This window comes from Ceraceosorus guamensis (assembly GCF_003144195.1).
Source record: "Ceraceosorus guamensis strain MCA 4658 unplaced genomic scaffold IE81scaffold_4, whole genome shotgun sequence".
NCBI classification, from domain to species: domain Eukaryota; kingdom Fungi; phylum Basidiomycota; class Exobasidiomycetes; order Ceraceosorales; family Ceraceosoraceae; genus Ceraceosorus; species Ceraceosorus guamensis.
In genome coordinates this window covers 27,206-44,415 of record NW_020289999.1, presented here as the reverse complement: position 1 = coordinate 44,415, position 17,210 = coordinate 27,206, and the positions used below count along the sequence as shown (strand labels likewise).

The window sequence follows — 17,210 nt, the reverse complement described above, 5'->3', positions numbered from 1 at the left end:
TGTTGCTTCGCTCGAGATGTGCACGCTCGCACGGCTGTTGCTTCGCTCGAGATGTGCACGCTCACACAGCCGTGCTCTCCCACGCAGACACCGACTATATTGGTTCGCCGATTCTGTACCCGACGCAGTCCACGGAAGTCGTTCAGGTGAGATGCGGTGCGGCGTGGGCGTGATGCGATGCGGCGTGATGCGATGCGGCGCTTCTGAATGCGGATCACTCACGACTGCTCACGCTCACTGCTCGCAGAGTCTAGCGCAGTCAAAGCAAGGTGAGCAGCTGTGCTGGCCTTTTGCGCACGTGGCGACCGCACTCACACTCTCGCTCTTCGCATGCCCCGCAGTGCAAGAGCGCATACATGCGCTCGCCTCGAGCAGGGTCGAATCCTTGTTTGCTACCGTTCCTCCTCCCAAGACGGAAGAGGCGCGCAAGGAGCTGCAGCGCTTCAAGGAGAAGCGGAGGCTGGAACTGGAACGCAACCTGACCGACGTCGCTCGTGGACTCGCCGAGACCAATGTCGCCCGGCTCGACAGGTGCGTTCTGAGCGGCGGGCAAAGCAGTCAAGTGCGCGCGCGCGCGCGCGCTCGCTCTTGACCAACACAATCTTTTACACGTCCACAGTATCAAGTTTCTGCGCGGCTTTGCATGGTCCGTAGAGTCCATCTTGGCTCGGCTGTACCATCAAGGTGAGCGCTGCGCTGCGCTGCGGTCACAGAGCATCGCTCGTTGACTGACTCGGCAGAGCGACGATAAACAAAACGAATCCGATCCGATCCGATCCGATCCATCGCGGCAATTCCCGCAGGCATTCACATTTCCGTCGCCCAGGTGCTCGAGCTCCGCCGTGTCGCATCTTACTGCGCGGAGCGCAAGATCAGTCTGCTCTTTGCACCTTCTCATTCCTCGCACATTGGTGAGTCGTTTCGTGATACCGCGCCGCAAGCTCCTCGCTTGACCTTTCCGCCCCCCCAAAACAGACTACTTGACCCTCTCGTGGCTCATGTTCCGACTTGGAATCGCTGTACCGCACATTGTGGCTGGAGAGAATCTGGATCTGCCGGTGCTCGGCAATGTCCTCAAGCGCGGAGGAGCCTTTTTCATTCGGCGCACCTTTGCTGGCGATCAGCTCTACCCTGTGCGTAGACACGCGATGTGGAGCTCACGCGGACGACTCATCTTGCCCCCCCCCCCCCCCCCCCCCCACGCCACCTAGATTGTGATCAAGGAGTACGTGGAGCAGCTGTTGGCAGCCGGAAAGAACATCGAGTGCTTCATCGAGGGAACGAGGAGTCGAACCGGTAAACGGTGAGCGCGCGCGCGCCATGACACAAGATGGTCGCGTGACGTTTGGCTAACGCTTGCCGCGCATACTAGACTCCCTCCAAAGCTCGGCATCCTCAAATACGTCGTCGAAGCCCTGCTGAATGAGCGCACGGAAGACGTTTTCATCGCGCCAGTCAGCGTCCAGTACGACAGTGTCATCGAAAGTTCGACGTACGCGGACGAGCTTCTGGGCAAGCCAAAAGAAGCAGAGTCGCTATTTGGTTTGCTGGGCTCCTCTAGCTCCGTATTGCAGCTCAAGTTGGGGCGCATCGATGTGCGCTTCCAAACCCCGTGGTCGCTCAAGGGCTTCATCAACGAGCAGAAGCTGCGACGCGAAGCACCCACCCCTGATCACAAGTCCAAGATGGAGCTGGATCTGTTCAACAATGACGAGCACAAGATTCTGCTTCTCAAGGCGCTTGGCTATAGGATCTTGAACGATGTCAACAATGCCAGCATCATCATGCCAGCTGCGCTCTGCGGTACCATTCTCTTGATTCTTCGAGGGCGCGGCATCGGTAGGAGCGATCTCATCAAGCGCGTCGAATGGCTGGCAGGCATCATCCGAGGCAAGGGCTACCAGGTGGCAGACTTGTGCGTGGTGTGGGATATACGGGCGCCCGTGTACACGCAAGGCTGACGAGGTTCCTGTTTGGATTCGCAGCGGCAGCCTCTCGACGGCAGAAGTCGTCGATCGCGCCATCACTGGTGTCATGAAGGGGCTGGTGGAGATCGAGACGGACGTGATGGAGCCGACGTACGTGCCAGTCAAGCGCTTCGAGCTTTCCTTCTTCCGCAATCAGGTGAGCAGGCGCGCGCGCCGCCATAAAGTGTCTCTCTCTCGCTGAGCACCTTGCGTCCTCAGGTCATGCACGTATTCGTATCCGAGGCGCTCCTGTGCTCCGCGCTCTACACTCGTGTCAAGCAAGGAGGAGAAACGCCGAACCAATTCATGAAGAGGGAAGCGCTGGTAGCCGAAGCGGGATTCATCTCGCACGTACTGCGGGAAGAATTCGTCTTTAACTCTGCAGACAAGCTCGAGAACAATGTGCGGGCAACGGTCGACCAGCTCGTTGCCGACGATGTGCTCGCGTTTGACGAGCAGAACCGCGTAGGCTTGAGCACACGCGAGAGACGTGTCGGACGAAGCAACTTTGATAGTTATCGTGAGTGCAAAAGTTGCGAATGCGACATGCGCTGCTTCTCACGCTTTCGAAACGCGCCCTTTCGCCCTCGAAACCCACCCAGTGTTTCTCGTCTTTCCTCTCATCGAAGCCTACTGGCTCTCTGCATGCTCCCTGCTGCTGCTCGCCCCGCCGCCTCCGAAGGGCCAGGCGCCCGGGTCGGTCCAGTCTTGGTTCGCGGCCAAGGAGTTTGAGAAGCGTGCACAGGTGAGCAGCGCAGACGCGCGGCGCTCGGTGTACCGGTGTACCCTTCTGACTTGGGAACACCCCCCAACAGTTGTTCGGCAAGACGCTGTATGCAGGAGGCGAAATCTCCTACCTCGAGGTGAGCGCAAGTGCACACCGCCTGGTCCTGAGGCTCTGCTCACGCGTGCGTTGCATTCGTGATTTTCCAGGCCATCAATCTGGCTACGCTGTCAGCAGCCATGGTGCGCTTCCAAGAGCTGGGATTCATCGTCAGACGCAAGTCGGACGGACCCAAGCCGGTGCCTCTGGTCGCTCTGAACCCAGCGTACGTGCCAACGTACGATGCGGAGGGCCGCGTGACCAATACAGGCCCGCTGGTCAGTTTCCTGGAGCGATTGAGCGCGTTCAGACGTGAGGGCAAGGACAGAAGAGACGAAGGCAGCGTCATCTCTGAACGCATTGGCAACGTTGTCAGGGCCAACTTTGCTCCGGTCGTCGAGTTGACGCGCCTGGGCGAAAGTCGCATTTGAGAGCGGCTCGTTGAGCGGCTCGTTGAGCGGCACGTTTCGCTGCATGTACGCAATTCACGATTTGCACCCGTTCGAATGTCAAGCGCGTGACGTCGTGACGTCGTGACATCTCCTCACGCGGATCGCGCAAAGCATGCCGGCGATTGCGTAGTTTGTCGGCCGAGTTGCGCCGCCGGTGCTTGCTGCTGCTGCTGCTGCACCGTCGCGTGCTGCAATCACTCGCAACTCACGGAGGCACGATTCACGCGAGCAGCACAGCACAGCACAGCACGGCGATTCCGCTCTCAGGCACCTCATCGGTCATGCCCGCGCGCGTGCGCGGGCTACGCGAGCTTTGGAAGATCTGTGTGACGCGCGGTGGTCGACGATTGATTCGCATTCACGATTCACGATTCACGATTGCCGTCGTTTGACGGAGCAGCATGCAGCGAGGGAGGCCTCTTGAACATGATCACTACCCGCGAAGCGCACCACTGACCCTCCATCCATCCAAGCCTTTTGAGGATCATCGATCCGAATCGCCCTCTCCCGCGCCGCGCCGCGCTCCTCTGCAGGATAACGTCGTTGCAGCACCCCGCCACGACTCGTCGTCATCGCTATAGCGACTGCCGCGCTTGCTGATTCGAGGGACGACGCTGACCGGGTAAGCTCACCTTGCGAGGTTCGCGCACGCGCCGCACTCGCCGCACTCGCCTGTACCGCATTCAGTCTCAGCGCATTCCGCCCCCATCGCAGTCCAACGCTCGGCAGCATCCATCATCAGCATACATACATGCCCGCGCTGCCCACATCTGCGCCAGGCATGTTGTCCAGCAGAGCATACGCATTTGCTTTGAAGCACCACCCTCAGCCTCACAATGCGCTCACAGCGACGCACGCATCCACACAACACTTGCGCACCCGCAACGCCGTGCCTGCCCGGACGTCGATGCTCTGCTCCGATCGACCGTCGCGGATGCCATGCTGCAACGTACACACACGCGCAGGCAGCAGGCGGCAATCGACTCGCGAGACCGTGGCGGCGCGACAGAGCGTTCTGCGTCTGCTCCCTATCCTGACACCATCCAGGTCATTTCGACACATGGCCCAGGGTGGAGCGGGCGACGAGTCTGCAGGGGCTACGAGTGGCGAGAGCAAGCGACAGGGCGGTGCTGCGCCCGCACCTGGTGTGGAAGCCAAAGCTGGAGCAGGGGCTGCAGCAGCGGCTGGAGCAGCGGCTGGGAGCACGAGTGCGAGCGCACAACAAGCTGGAAAAGCCGCGCCTGCGACTGCGACTGCGACTGCGACTGCGGACGTGACGGCTCACGCGACTCTGAGCGTCAAGGAACAGCGGGCAAAGGATCTGGGCATCATCAGGAAGCTCATTGGGCATATCTGGCCCGCTGGAGACTTTGGCACGAAGAGCAGAGTCGTGCTCGCACTCTTGCTCCTCGTCGGCGGAAAGGTGAGTGTGGAGGGGCGGGGGCAAACAGGGGGAAAGGTGGATTGGTGTGCGCGATGCGATGCGCTCTCTCCCTCTCGAGTGCGCGCCGGCTACTGACGTCGCGGGATGCCCCCACCTCGAACCTCGCACACGCAGCTGCTCAATGTGCAAGTGCCCTTCTTTTTCAAATCCATCGTCGATGGCCTGTCGGAGCTGTCTAGCACGCCTCTGGACATGTCTAACCCGCACACCGTATGGGCCGTGGCAGGAGCGAGCATTCTGGGTTGTGAGTCGGATACGCAAGCACGCAAGCACGCACGCACGCACGCACGCACGCACGCACTCACGCACTCACGCACGCACTCACTCCCCCCCCCCCACAGATGGACTGGCCCGCATCGGTTCTGCGGCATTCTCGGAGCTGCGGAACGCAGTGTTTGCCAACGTGGCTCAGCGGTCCATTCGAAGCGTCGCGAGATCCGTCTTTACCAGACTGCTGTCCCTCGATCTATCTTGGCACCTGTCCAGACAGACCGGCGGACTGACCCGCGCCATAGACAGGGGAACAAAGGGAATCTCCTTTTTGCTCACTTCCCTCGTCTTTCACATTGTCCCAACCGCGCTGGAGATCAGCCTGGTGTGCGGCATTCTCAGCTACAAGTGCGGTCCCAGCTTTGCTGCAGTCACCGCCCTCACCATGGCTGCGTATGCTGCCTTTACCATCAAGACGACGAGCTGGAGGACAAAGTTTAGAAAGGAAGCCAACGAGGCTGACAATAGGGGAGCCAGCACCAGCCTAGATTCTCTGCTCAATTACGAGAGCGTCAAGGTGAGCGACGCGGGCAACGAATGCATCTCGCATCTCGCAACGCATGCATCTCGCATCTCACAGCTGCCCCCGCGCACCCGCGCCCGCGCCCGCGCCCGCACCCGCACCCGCAGTACTTTAACAATGAGACGCACGAGATCCAAAAGTACGACAAGGCGCTAAAGGAGTACGAAAAGTCGAGCGTCAAGGTCGCCACCTCGTTGGCCGCACTCAACACTGGCCAAAACTTCATCTTTAGCTCGGCGCTCACGCTCATGATGCTATTGGCAGCTCAAGGTGTTGTAAAGGGTGCGTGTGGTGATGCTTTCTCGTGTGCAGGCGCCAGCACGATCGATCGCTCATGCCGACGCGACGCGATGCGAACGCAGGGACCATGACTGTGGGCGATTTGGTGCTCGTCAACCAGCTCGTCTTTCAGCTCAGCCTTCCGCTCAACTTTCTCGGCACCGTCTACCGCGAGCTGAGGCAGAGTCTGATCGATATGGAGGCCATGTTCAACCTCGAGGCCGTAAAAGTCAGCGTGCAAGTGAGTGATCGCGTGGACGGACGCTGCAGGCAGACCTGCCTAACGCGACGCGTCCGCATCGACAGGATAAAGCCGACGCGCCCCCCTTGAAAGTGTCCAAGGGCGAAATCGTTTTCGAAAACGTGACGTTCGGATATCATCCTTCCAGGCCAATTTTCAAAAATTGCTCCTTTACCATTCCTGCAGGAGTGCGAACAGCCATCGTTGGACCCAGCGGGTGCGGCAAATCTACCGTATTTCGACTCCTCTTTAGATTCTACGAACCTCAGAGTGGACGTATCCTGATCGATGGCCAAGACATTCGAGAAGTCAGCCTGGAGAGCCTGAGAAAGGCAGTCGGCGTTGTTCCGCAAGATACGGCGCTTTTCAATGGAAACATCATGGACAATGTCAGGTACGGCAATCTCGAAGCGTCGGACGAGCAAGTTGCAGAAGCGATGAGGAGAGCCAAGGTGGATCGCATCGTTCAGACGCTGCCCGAGGGATACGACACCAAAGTCGGAGAGCGCGGCTTGATGATCAGTGGCGGCGAAAAGCAGAGATTAGCGATCGCTAGGCTATTCTTGAAGAATCCAGACATTCTCTTTCTGGACGAGGCGGTGCGTGGTAAGCAGCCGTGCCGTGCGGGTTGCTTGCGGCATGCTGACCCGAGAGGCTCTCTTCGACAGACGTCTGCGCTAGACACCTTTACAGAAGCTTCGCTCATGCGCGACTTGAATTCGACGCTGTTGAATACCAATCGGACGGCGATATTCGGTGCGTGGCGCGGCGCCGCGAGAAATGACGCCCCGAGAAACGTCGCCAGAAACGTCGCCGCTGACATTTATTTGGCTCGCTCGCAGTCGCACACCGCCTGCGGACCATTTCCGACTCTGACCTCATCATCGTGTTGAGGGATGGAGTGGTGGAGCAGCAAGGCAAGCACGATGAGCTGCTCGCCCAACCCAAGTCCCTCTATGGCGATCTTTGGGAGTCTCAATCCACCGTTGGTGAGGCGAACGCCCGTACGCGCGCAACAGCAACGCGCTGACCGAACCTCTTGCACAGGCATGGGGCATGGTGCGGGAGAAGGAGAAAGCTCAAAAGAGGCCCCAAAGTAGACCAGTGCGGCGCCGTGTGTCTAATGCGAGGAGAAAGTTGACGCACCAAAGTAGACCGGGCGCGAATAGATGCGGCGCCACGTGTGCAGATGCCTATCGCGAGGCGAAAGTTGACGCACCAAAGTAGACCAGTGCGGCGCCGTGTGTCTATTGCGAGGAGAAAGTTGACGCACCAAAGTAAACCGGGCGCGAATAGATGCGTGTGCAGATGACTATCGCTCGCGGCGGGCGTATCCGTCCCGATCCTGCCGACTTGACGACCAGTCCGCATCTCGCCTGTCTGACCCGTACCGCCTGTCGTCATCGCGTGCATACCTCTCGTGGTCTCCTTGGCGCCGTGTCGAATGTCTCTCGCTGTCCCCTTGGCGCCGTGTCGAATGTCTCTCGCGGTCATACTCGTCTCGGTGGCGAGACGAGCGAGACGAGCGAGCTTCGCTGGGTCGACTATCGTGTCGCGCGCCATTGCGTTCTCCCAACGACACGTCTGCCATGCGTTCCCGTGAGCCCTCCTCTGCACTCCTCTTGACGACGGGCACGTACCTGCTGTCGGGCCGAGACGATCGTTTCGCGTCCTTGCCGCGCGAGGTGCTGCCCGTGCCGCCCGTGCCGCCCACATCTTTGCGTTCTTTGGCACCAAGACCGAGCAGTGCGGGTCTCTTTTTGACTTGTTCGGAAGTGGTGGGACCCTGCCTGTTTCTGCCTGCACCTTGCCCTTCCCTCCAGCCCATGCCTCTCAGCATCGCTGCGCCAAATTCGGAGATGGGCAGCGCGGCGTACTCTTCCACCGTAGGCGCATCGGGCCGATTGGCAGCGTCGGCTTGCGTGAGCGCAGTCTCGTCCATCTCGATGATCCGCTCAGTGTCGCGACCTCGACGACGCTGGTCGCCTCCCGCGAGCAGAGCTGCGCGAGCTTCCGCATCGTCGTCTGTGGGCGCATCACCGGCTTTGGATGCGGATGGTGTGGTATCGCTGGCAGCAGCTTGTAGAGCGGCAATCTCTGCTTCTTCTTCCGCGTGCGTGCGTGAGCTTGGAGCTGCAGGCGCGACACCCGCGACGCCCGCGACGCCCCTCATCCTCGTCAAACCTGGAGTGAGGGTGCTGCCGTCGCCGATGCGGCTCTGATTTGCGCTGCCGCCACCGCCGCGGTCGCCATCTCGCCTTTGCATGCTGACCAGGCCTCCGAGCTGAGCAGCGTGTCTGCCCAGATTCAACCTGCGCTTCCTCTCTGCCATCCAATCACCATCGCCCGTGAGTGGAATGACTTTTGGAGCAGCATCGCCTGTGCGCGACCGTTTGCGTGCTGGCTCTGCGCCGGTCGTAGAGGAGAAGGCGACGACGACGTGTGAGGAGTGCAGGTTGCGCGAGTCGCCTTCATCTTCGTCCTCCTCGTGACCAAAGGCTCGTGCGGGCATGGCGAGTCAAAAGTGCGCAGCGGAGGAAGGTGTGCCGGCGGTGAGCGCGAGCAGAGCGCGCGTGCGAGGTGATGGTGGTGGAGGAGAAGATGTGCGCGGGGGGCGCGACTGCGCGCGACTGTGCGTGACTGTGCGTGACTGTGCGCGACTGCGCGCGACTGTGCGTGACTGTGCGTGACTGCGCGCTCAGCTGCTGCCGCGAGCTTGACATTCCGTGACTGCGCGTGATTTCATGATCAATCGCGCGCGTGGCCTCCACGCACGCGGCCGCCCTGCCGCCGCCATCACACTTTGCTCCTCATCCACCACCACCACCACCACCACCACCACCACCACCACCACCACCAACGTCGTCTCGATACGCGCGTGAGCCCCCCACTCCCAGCTGCTGCTCATCGCAACCGCCGCCACACTGTGCACCGCCGCGGCGCCCGCACACCACCGCCACAGCGCGCGCACCTCCAGCATGTCAGAGTTTGCAAAGGACTCGCTCTCGCTGGAGGAGACCAATAAGCTTCGCATCTCGCTCGGCTTGAAACCGCTGACAGAGGATTCGGACGATGATGCTGGCTCTGAGCGTGGCGGCGGCGGCGGCGGCGGCGCGTTGGAGGGTCAAGAGGAGCGCGCAGAGGAGAATTACAGAAAGCGACAGCAAGAGCAGAAGAGGCAGCGAGAGCAAGATGAGGTCAAGGAGCGCATAGCCAAGGCTCGCAATCGTCGCGAACTGGCTCGCAAGCTGCGGGGACCTACGTTGGGCGAGGGCGCGGGCGAGGGCGAGGATGGCGAGGGCGAGGGCGATGGCAGCGGCACGACGCTCAAGTGGCTCAAGGCGTCTCGGAAGCGCGCCAAGGAGATTGCAGCTCGTAGGGCCAAGGAGCTGGAAGAGCAGGACGCTGCTGCACTGGAAGCCTACACCTCTGCAGATCTGGCAGGACTGCGAGTAGCGCACGATGTGGACGAGATGGGACTGAGTGTGGGCGGGGATGGCAGGGTGCTGACGTTGAGGGATGCAGATGTGCTGGACGGCCAAGAGGATGAGCTGATGGATGTGGCGGCGCATCAAAAGGAGCTGGACAGGCTGAATGCCCAGCGCAGAAAAGGCGCAAAGGGGTATACTGGTCTCGATGACGATGATTTGGGCGGCGTCCTGTCCAAGTACGATGCGGATCTGGGTCCAGACGAGCGCGGTGGCGGTGGCGGTGGCGGTGGTGGCGGCGACGGCTTCAGGTTGGGAGAAGAGGTGCAGGCATCCAAGCAGGAAGCAGACGAGGAGCGCAAGAGGGAAGCTGCTCGGCTGCTCAATCGCACGATGCTCGACTTGAATTACGACAAGAATCAAGAAGTTTCGGATTATCTCCAAGAAGGCGATGCTGGCTTCAAACGGCCAAAGAGCAGAAAAAAGCGGCGCACTGCGAGGGTAAAGCTGGAAGACGGTGAGGGGGGCGAGGGCGAAGCGGGCGCGGCGAAGCTGGAAGACGGTGAGGGCGAGGGCGGCGACGCGAGCGCTGCTGCGATGGACGTCGCCGATGCGAGCACCTCCCATTTCAAGCCTCGCGAAATCTCCACTGAGAATTTTGTAGACGATGATGAGCTCGCCGCTAGCTTGGCCAAGGCACGTCGTAACAAGGCCAAACGAACGATGACCAAGATGACGCCGGAAGAGATTGCAAGGAATCGTGAGTCGAGCGGCGTGCGAGCGATGCGACGCGGCGCGACTAATGTGCCCCTCATTCTTGCAGTCGCCGCCCAGGAAGCAGCCGATGCTACCGACAATGGCAACGGCAGCAGTCCAGCCGACAATGCAAACCCGGCGAAAGCAGAAGCGACAGACGGCCTGACGTTTGACGACACGTCCGAGTTTGTGCGCAACATTCAACAAAGACCTGCCTCACCTCGACCAGCTGCCAGGCGACGTGGCGCCGCGAGCGCGGCGAGCGCGCCGAACGCGGCGAACGCTGCTTTGCCCGTGGTCAGCCCCCATCCGACCACTCTAGCGCCCTCGACCACTCTAGCGCCCACGCCTGACGTCGAGGACGGCGAGGACGTCGACATGTCTCACTTGGACGATTTGCCCATGCCACAAAAAGGCGGACTCGACGATGCGCCCGAATTTGGCGCGCCCGAGCAGTACGTATCCAGCGGCATGGCAGCCACGCTGGCAATGCTTCGAAACCAGGGCATGCTGCAAGCTCGCTCTGCTGAAGAGATTCAACGCGAGCAAGCGCAAAAAGAGTACGATGCTTGGATGGCCAAGAGGCGCGCCGAAGATCGTGTGCGCCAGGCGGAGCGAGAGATGAGCAAAGCGCAGGGAGCGGCAAAGGACCAAGCGACGCGAGAGTACGAGAATCGCATGCGGGAGCTCGATGATGCTCGACAGGCTCAAGACAAGTTTAAAGATTACAAGCCAGACATTAAGATTGAGTACCACGACGAGCACGGACGGGTGCTGGGCACAAGGGAAGCGTGGAAAAATCTCTCCCACACCTTTCACGGCAAGATGCCAGGCAAGAAGCGTCAAGAGCTGAATTTGAAGCGCATCGAAGAGGAGCGAAAGAGGGAAAAAATGACTGCTGGGGATACGCCCACCGGTATGAGCGGAGCCTTTGCTGCCAGAGCAGAGCGTGCTGGTCAGGCTCACATGGTGATTGGTGTTGGATCGCGCAACAATGCGCCTCAAGAGTTGGAACTGCTCGGACCAAACATTGCCAAGGCGGGTGCGGGCGCGGGCGCGAGCGCAGGTGCGGGTGCGGGCGCGGGCAAGAGTGGTGGAAAGCGCAATGCTCCCACTCCCCTCGGAGCGGAGCGCGATGGCCGGTCCGCGTCTGCGACGCCGTTACCCGCGCCTGATCTCTCTGGCACGACGTCGATGGTACCTCGGGCTGCTCAGACGAAGCCGGCTTTTGCGCCCGTCAAGGCGAAGCCGGTGTCCACTGTAGCGTCATCATCGGCCTCGAACAACGGTACGCAGGGATCGCGCTTCAAGCTCGCGTTTGGGAGGCGCACTAACGAGGGCGGGTGAGTGGGCGAGCGGGTGTACAACTATCGTCAGAGATGCAAGACGCGCGATGCGATTACAATCGACGCGAGCGAAATGCGATGCGATTACAATGGTCGACATGCGATTACACGAGATGGTTGCGACAATACATCGTCTCGGCGGTCTGTGAGGACGGCGCTTCTTGCTCGCTAGGTGCGCTCGATCGGCGCTTCTTGCTCGCTAGGTGCGCTCGCGCTCGAACGGCGCTAGTCGTCGTAAAGGACGAGTTGGGGAAGCTTGGCGTAGTCCTTGTTTGTGGCGATGGCAATGTCGCCCTGAAAGGCGATGCTTCTCCTGGCAACCTTGGCGTCCACCTTGCCCTCCTTGTCAGGCTTGCCGACGAGTTGCAAATTGTCATCCCCGCGTTCGAACCAGAACTGCGAGAGGTAAGGGCCAGCCCGCCGAGGGCACTCTTGAAGTCGCAGGCGAGAGTCGCCGCTGACACTGATGGCACCCAAACATTTGGTGCCGTTCACACCATCCCCTGCAGGTTTGACGAGACCGTAGAATGAATTGACGGGACCCGTAAAGCCGGGCGCTGAGCACTCGTAGTGAGTAAAGTTTTGCGCAACAGGGTTCACTTTGAGGAGCAAAGAGTCGCCAGCGGTGGACAGCGGCTTGTCAACAGTGGCGCCTAGGGCGTGAAGAAGACCACCGCCAGAGAGACGCTCATTGCAGACGACCTTGTTGTCGTAGCTTGGAGGCGCTGTGGGAGCCGCAAAGGCGAGAGGGGCCGAGATGAGGGCGGCGGCGGTGGCGGCGGCGGCGGCGGCTGTGAAAGAGGACTTCATTGCGAGCGTAGCGGCGGGGTGTAGCGGCGGGATGTAGCGGTAGGATGTAGCGGCGGGATGTGGCGGCGGGATGTAGCGGCGGGATGTAGAACAACATTTGGTTCGCGCGCCAACCCGGCTTTATGTACTTTTGTTGGGTGCCATCGCGCGATGGCTCGGTGACGCGCGCGCGCGCTGACCTCGTTGACACGCTGCATCGGCGTCTTGGCGGCTACGACAGCCTGCGCGCGCGCACTGCAACGCACAACCCGTGCGCGCAGGCACGCCTCAAAGAGTCACTCCCGACTCCCTCTCGCGGGGTGGGGGCGAAATCGCCGGTGCCGTCATGCCAGCAACGACGCATGATCTTCGCTCAAGCATCCGTCGTGACGGTGTGAGAATGAATGCTGGAATTATAAGCGCCGGAAATGCATGCACCGCCGGCATTTCGCGCGCGTGTGCGACGGAGTTGCGGCGTCGGCGCGTAAATGTTGCGCCCAAGATGAGTTGATGCCGGCGGGTCATCATGCGTGCGGTGTGACGATGACGAGCAGCGCGTGCACGCTCCCGTGCAAGACATTCACAATTCACGCTCGTGACTCGTGACTCGCGACTCGCGACTCACGACTTGAATCTTTCAATCACGCTTTCAATCACGAATTCGGGGTTCGAGTCATGTGATTCGATTTTCACGTGTGTCGTGGCAGTGCGCAAGTCGTGAGCGCAGGTGCATGCACGGGCGCACTGGACGCGCGAGCGAGCACTCCATCGACGCGAGCAGCGCTGATGGGATGTACAAGGAGGGAAAGCGGAGCTCTGGACAGCCGGGACTCTATGTCTCATTGGGGCACGACGTGGGCGGGCGTGGGTGTCAGGATGTACTCCCGCGTGCGCGGCTCATCTTTCGATACGTGCCAATCGTTTGGCGGAACAAAGCCATGGACGTGTTGGCTGCCGGTGTCGAAGCTGCCATTGTCTGGCTGAGCTGGGTTGCTCAGCGACCGTGGCTTGTGCTCTGCTCTCGTTGTCGATTCGTGCAATTCCAGAATGTGCTCAGTTCCCGATGCTGCGTGTGGGATGTCCTGACCGCGTGGTACGGCAATGCGAGCAGCACGTCTCCCGCCGCCACACGCATCGCATTTAGAGCTCCTCTCCGCGGCGCTGAACATGTCTTTGCTTTCGCCAAGTCGCTCTTCGATCGAGTTGTACACCAGGCGAACCGCAAAGATGACGCTCAGTGCAAAGTAGATGGGTACGGGAATCGACTGGGTGCAGAACGTTGGCGCGGGAACATCGGCGCGGGAACGTCAGCGGCGCCAAACGACATCCATGCGCGCGCGGCCTACTCACGCTCTTGACGACGTCGTCTGCCGCAACCAACTGGGCCATCATGCATCCGAGGTTCTGTATTTGGGGGCGTAGGAGGTCAGTCGGCCGCCTTTGGCCACGCCCGCACGCGCACTCACCAGACAAAAACTGAGACCGAAATACACTGCACTGGATCGGAGCAGACTTTTGCGCGCCCTGTATGCCGACGAGCCCTTTGTCGCAGAGGTGCTGAGCACTCTTTTGCCAAAAAGAGCCCACAGCGTCAAGGAAAATACGATGCAGTCGTAGAGCGTCTCGAGACCAAAAGCGATGGCACGTTTACGTCCAGCTGAGCGCGCGCGCGCGCGCGCACAAGATCGTCAGCAACGCGATACGTCGACACTCGCAACTCGCCGCAGGCACTCACCGTCGCTGATGAGAGCACAGTGCGCACCGCTGATTTGAGCTAGGGGATTCGGTATGCCGCGGTAGAGACTTTTGTACCTGCATAGAGAGGGGGCCCATGCGCTATTCTGACCGTTCGCGTGCCCATGCGCTATTCTGACCGTTCATGCCTCATGCAGAGAAAGGGACCGTGCACTCAATTATGTATAGGAGAGAGATGGCGAGAGGCTAATCAGAGACTGCACCTCGAACGAGCTTCACTTGCGGTGTGCAGATCCGGCCAGATGCTGCACCGATCCGGGTTCGTCACTCACAGACTGCGCGCGCGTCCGGGAAGCCTTGTGAATGCGGTGTCCCATAAGCTGACTGCGCTGGACCCGCAGAGGCGCGCTGTCGATGGGATCACGTACCATGCACACCTTGGCGCTGGCCGCCAACGTGAGGCAGGCGCGACTCATCGCAACAAGGCCAGCGGAGAGCAGACGATGAGAAAGTCACTCTGTGGGATCCGGGTCCGCGCGAGGTTCGACTCGAGGCAATCGCGGATGCCCGATCGTGGCAATCGTGAATCTAACCCAGCGTGAGATCAGCAATCTTGAATCGGAACAATCACAATGTGTAAATCTCACGTGAGCGGCGGGCGCGCCTCGGCCTTGCACCGCGCGCGCGAAGAGCAAGTCGCAACAATCGCGTCCGTGCTCAGCGGCGTGTCTCATCGTGGGCGCATCCGCTGCCGCATGCATGCACGCCGCGGTGAGCAACGATAGGCGACGAGGCACTTCTAATTTGCTGCGCCGCGTGCATGTTGCTGCCCGATGGTCGGGCGAGCATCAGGCAGCGCGCGTCGCGAGGCCAGCATGCATGCAGCAGCGCGCCTATCGATTCGCTCAAATGCGGAAGGAAAGCCTGCCGCGTGCATGCGGTTTGTGATTGTGATGGTGCGTGAACGCGCGCACACGGCAAGATGTTCCGGTGTGACCGCGCGTGGAGGTCTGCATCATCCACGCGGTCACCATCATGATTTTGACTTGTGCATGGGCGAGCGCCGCGATGCTGTCATTCATCCACCCACCCATCCACCCGGCGCTCGCTGTCATTCATCCATCCACCCATCCATCCACCCATCCATCACCTCGCCTTGTCCCGTCAGCACGCCCCTCTCGACGCCCCTCGCAACGCACGACCCGACCGCAATGTCTGCCTCTCGAGAGGACCAATTGACCTACTTGTTCGGTCACGCTACCAGCGAATCGGAGCGGTGAGTCTGGGCGTGCGGGCGTGTGTGCATGCGGGTGATGGATGAGAATCATCCTCAACGTACGTTTGTCATGGTAGGAGCCGTCTGGAGACCTCAATATCAGACCAAGGCGTACGCTTCGCGCGAAGCCGAGCGAAAAGCCGAACAGGAGAGTTGAATGCTCCGCAATCACGAATGCTTCCTCAGCGCTCCGCTTGGCGCGAAGCCGAACAGCAGACTCAAATGCTCCGCAATCACGAATGCTTCCTCAGCGCCGCTCGTGCGTTCGATTGCTCGCTCTGCTCGCGCGCTGACCTCTCGCTCCGCTTGCGCGCTCGCCCTGCTCGCTGCACGCCCGCCCTGCTCGCTGCCCGCCCGCCAGTCTAAACTTTCAGCAGGAGCTCTTCAACGCCCTATTCCCCGGACGCGAATATGTCCACTCGGCCGAGTACGATGTCAGTCGAGCTCATCGTGTGCTCGACACGGCCACGGGCACAGGCGTGTGGCTAGAGAGATTGGCCAGAGACGGTCAAGGTGGCAAGCGACTGCCAGCAAACGTGCAGCTGGAAGGAAGCGACATTGTGCTGGACAAGGTGACGGCCAAGGGTACGCCCATCGATTTCAGCGTGCACGATGTGCTTCAGCCGTTTCCACAAGAGCAGCACGGCAAGTACGACTTGGTCCAGATGCGCTACGTCCTCATGGCGATGAACTCGGAGCAGTACGCCACTGCTATTCGAAATCTCTATGCGCTCTTGAAACCCGGTGGCACGCTTCAAGTCGTCGAGCTGGACCCGCGACCAGCCGCACCGCGCAACGAGACGGAGCACTTTATCAAGGACATGTTCGACGGGCTGTGGTCGCGTGCCAACAAGGATCCTCCTGGCATTTGTAGGGACATGCAAGCGCATCTCCGCACCGCAGGCTTTTCGAGCGTCCACGTGCAAACCTCGTCTTGGCCGTGGGGTCGCGTTGCGCAAGAGATGGGCTTGAGCAAAGAAGTCATGCTCAAATCCGTCGCAAACACCACCTTTGCATTCAAGGCTCTCAAGGGACCGATTCTCTTTTTTGCAGACAAGGCGCCCGTCGCCGGCGTAACAAGCGAGGCCATCTTTGATCAAAGAGCCGAGGACATTGAGCGATTCTACCTCGAGATTGGATTTTCTAGCGACTTGTACATTGGCATCGCTGTCAGGTAGGCGGGGCGGGTAGCGAGGAGTGGCGAGTCGCTCGTGTGTGCGTGCGTGCAGCAAGGAGTGGCGAGTCGCTCGTGTGTGCGTGCGTGCGTGCGTGCAGCGAGGAGTGGCGAGTCGCTCGTGTGCGTGCGTGCATCGCTCGGTCGTGTTCAGAAACCACATTAGAGCTCACACCGTCATCTCAATGGAACCACATCTTTCTTTCTTGCGTGGCGCGCGGCACGCACGCGGATGAATGTCTCACGCTCGGGTCACGATGATGATGGATGTATAGAGGGAAGAGTGACGCGGTACGTACATGCATGATATACGCGTACGCGCACGTGACAGAATGACTTGGAAGCGGCTCCCCCCCCCCCCCCCCATCGCGCACGGCATGCCTCGCGATTTGATGACGTGTCGCGCGCATGACCCACGTGCCGCATATCGCAAACGACTCTCAATTCCATCATCACCCCGTGACGGTGTGCATCACGCCCGCATGACATGTGTGACCAGGTACCGGAGCAGGGGTGTACATGGAAAACGGAAGCGAGTGGCGGCGGCGTGAACGGGAGCAGGATCAAAGGTGAGCGAGAAAGGCGGCGGCCAAAGAGGACCGGGCGAGCGGGCAAGAGTGACCAGGCGAGCGAGGCGGCGAGATGAAGAACCAGGCGAGAGCGAGGCGAGCGAGGCGGCGAGAAGGAGAAGCGGGTGACCGAGAGCAAGGTGGCGAGACGGCGAGATGGAGAACCAGGCGAGAGCGA

General features: G+C 60.5%; 9 protein-coding genes across 9 annotated transcripts in view; 5 read left to right on the top strand and 4 right to left on the bottom strand.

Moving 5' to 3' along the window:
* IE81DRAFT_319851 (acyltransferase-domain-containing protein) overlaps positions 1–3,328 on the top strand; it is a 4,016-nt gene extending 688 nt beyond the window's left edge. The window contains exons 2-14 of the mRNA XM_025512853.1: positions 88–146; positions 248–269; positions 342–531; positions 620–684; positions 804–911; positions 976–1,133; positions 1,212–1,303; positions 1,373–1,915; positions 1,986–2,124; positions 2,187–2,487; positions 2,570–2,712; positions 2,783–2,830; positions 2,901–3,328. Of these exons, the coding sequence (XP_025372729.1) occupies positions 88–146; positions 248–269; positions 342–531; positions 620–684; positions 804–911; positions 976–1,133; positions 1,212–1,303; positions 1,373–1,915; positions 1,986–2,124; positions 2,187–2,487; positions 2,570–2,712; positions 2,783–2,830; positions 2,901–3,221 (2,189 nt within the window). The 3' untranslated portion in view covers positions 3,222–3,328. The remainder of the gene's footprint in view (positions 1–87; positions 147–247; positions 270–341; positions 532–619; positions 685–803; positions 912–975; positions 1,134–1,211; positions 1,304–1,372; positions 1,916–1,985; positions 2,125–2,186; positions 2,488–2,569; positions 2,713–2,782; positions 2,831–2,900) is intronic.
* A 974-nt stretch (positions 3,329–4,302) lies between these two features.
* Positions 4,303–7,099, top strand: IE81DRAFT_344473 (putative ATP-binding cassette transporter protein, mitochondrial; the record flags this gene model as incomplete). The annotated part of the gene is made up of 9 exons (XM_025515810.1): positions 4,303–4,665; positions 4,801–4,930; positions 5,028–5,473; positions 5,587–5,761; positions 5,842–5,999; positions 6,065–6,598; positions 6,668–6,755; positions 6,842–6,988; positions 7,047–7,099. 9 exons carry the CDS (start codon positions 4,303–4,305, stop codon positions 7,097–7,099), a joined length of 2,094 nt encoding a protein of 697 aa, XP_025372728.1.
* IE81DRAFT_319848 (hypothetical protein) lies at positions 7,046–8,591 on the bottom strand. Its single transcript, XM_025512852.1, has one exon. It carries the CDS (start codon positions 8,509–8,511, stop codon positions 7,312–7,314), a length of 1,200 nt encoding a protein of 399 aa, XP_025372727.1. The 5' UTR covers positions 8,512–8,591; the 3' UTR covers positions 7,046–7,311.
* Positions 8,592–8,977: 386 nt separating this feature from the next.
* IE81DRAFT_333191 (hypothetical protein) lies at positions 8,978–11,530 on the top strand (the record flags this gene model as incomplete). The annotated part of the gene is made up of 3 exons (XM_025515359.1): positions 8,978–10,187; positions 10,251–11,225; positions 11,250–11,530. The coding sequence occupies 3 exons, from the start codon at positions 8,978–8,980 to the stop codon at positions 11,528–11,530; spliced, it is 2,466 nt and encodes an 821-aa protein (XP_025372726.1).
* A 112-nt stretch (positions 11,531–11,642) lies between these two features.
* Positions 11,643–12,472, bottom strand: IE81DRAFT_161623 (hypothetical protein). Its single transcript, XM_025510542.1, has one exon. The coding sequence runs from the start codon at positions 12,337–12,339 to the stop codon at positions 11,755–11,757; it is 585 nt and encodes a 194-aa protein (XP_025372725.1). The 5' UTR covers positions 12,340–12,472; the 3' UTR covers positions 11,643–11,754.
* IE81DRAFT_161622 (hypothetical protein) lies at positions 12,473–12,947 on the bottom strand. Its single transcript, XM_025510541.1, has one exon. The coding sequence runs from the start codon at positions 12,844–12,846 to the stop codon at positions 12,607–12,609; it is 240 nt and encodes a 79-aa protein (XP_025372724.1). The 5' UTR covers positions 12,847–12,947; the 3' UTR covers positions 12,473–12,606.
* IE81DRAFT_363810 (hypothetical protein) lies at positions 12,942–14,199 on the bottom strand (the record flags this gene model as incomplete). Its single annotated transcript, XM_025516811.1, has 5 exons — positions 12,942–13,583; positions 13,669–13,722; positions 13,785–13,975; positions 14,054–14,092; positions 14,193–14,199. The coding sequence occupies 5 exons, from the start codon at positions 14,197–14,199 to the stop codon at positions 13,158–13,160; spliced, it is 717 nt and encodes a 238-aa protein (XP_025372723.1). The 3' UTR covers positions 12,942–13,157.
* An 844-nt stretch (positions 14,200–15,043) lies between these two features.
* IE81DRAFT_319845 (S-adenosyl-L-methionine-dependent methyltransferase) lies at positions 15,044–16,655 on the top strand. The gene is made up of 2 exons (XM_025512851.1): positions 15,044–15,289; positions 15,651–16,655. Exons 1-2 carry the CDS (start codon positions 15,066–15,068, stop codon positions 16,465–16,467), a joined length of 1,041 nt encoding a protein of 346 aa, XP_025372722.1. The 5' UTR covers positions 15,044–15,065; the 3' UTR covers positions 16,468–16,655.
* Positions 16,656–16,913: 258 nt separating this feature from the next.
* Positions 16,914–17,210, top strand: part of IE81DRAFT_161589 (hypothetical protein) — a 1,022-nt gene continuing 725 nt past the window's right edge. Inside the window, exons 1-2 of the mRNA XM_025510540.1 lie at positions 16,914–17,066; positions 17,118–17,210. Coding sequence (XP_025372721.1) covers positions 16,951–17,066; positions 17,118–17,210 — 209 coding nt within the window. The 5' untranslated portion in view covers positions 16,914–16,950. The remainder of the gene's footprint in view (positions 17,067–17,117) is intronic.

Coding starts and splice junctions, on each gene's coding strand:
- IE81DRAFT_319848 (XM_025512852.1), bottom strand. CDS start 8,511: ATGCCCGCACGAGCCTTTGGTCACGAGGAGGACGAAGATGAAGGCGAC.
- IE81DRAFT_161623 (XM_025510542.1), bottom strand. CDS start 12,339: ATGAAGTCCTCTTTCACAGCCGCCGCCGCCGCCGCCACCGCCGCCGCC.
- IE81DRAFT_319845 (XM_025512851.1), top strand. CDS start 15,066: ATGGGCGAGCGCCGCGATGCTGTCATTCATCCACCCACCCATCCACCC. Junction 15,290..15,650: donor GCTACCAGCGAATCGGAGCG/GTGAGTCTGGGC, acceptor CCCGCCCGCCAG/TCTAAACTTTCAGCAGGAGC.
- IE81DRAFT_161622 (XM_025510541.1), bottom strand. CDS start 12,846: ATGATGACCCGCCGGCATCAACTCATCTTGGGCGCAACATTTACGCGC.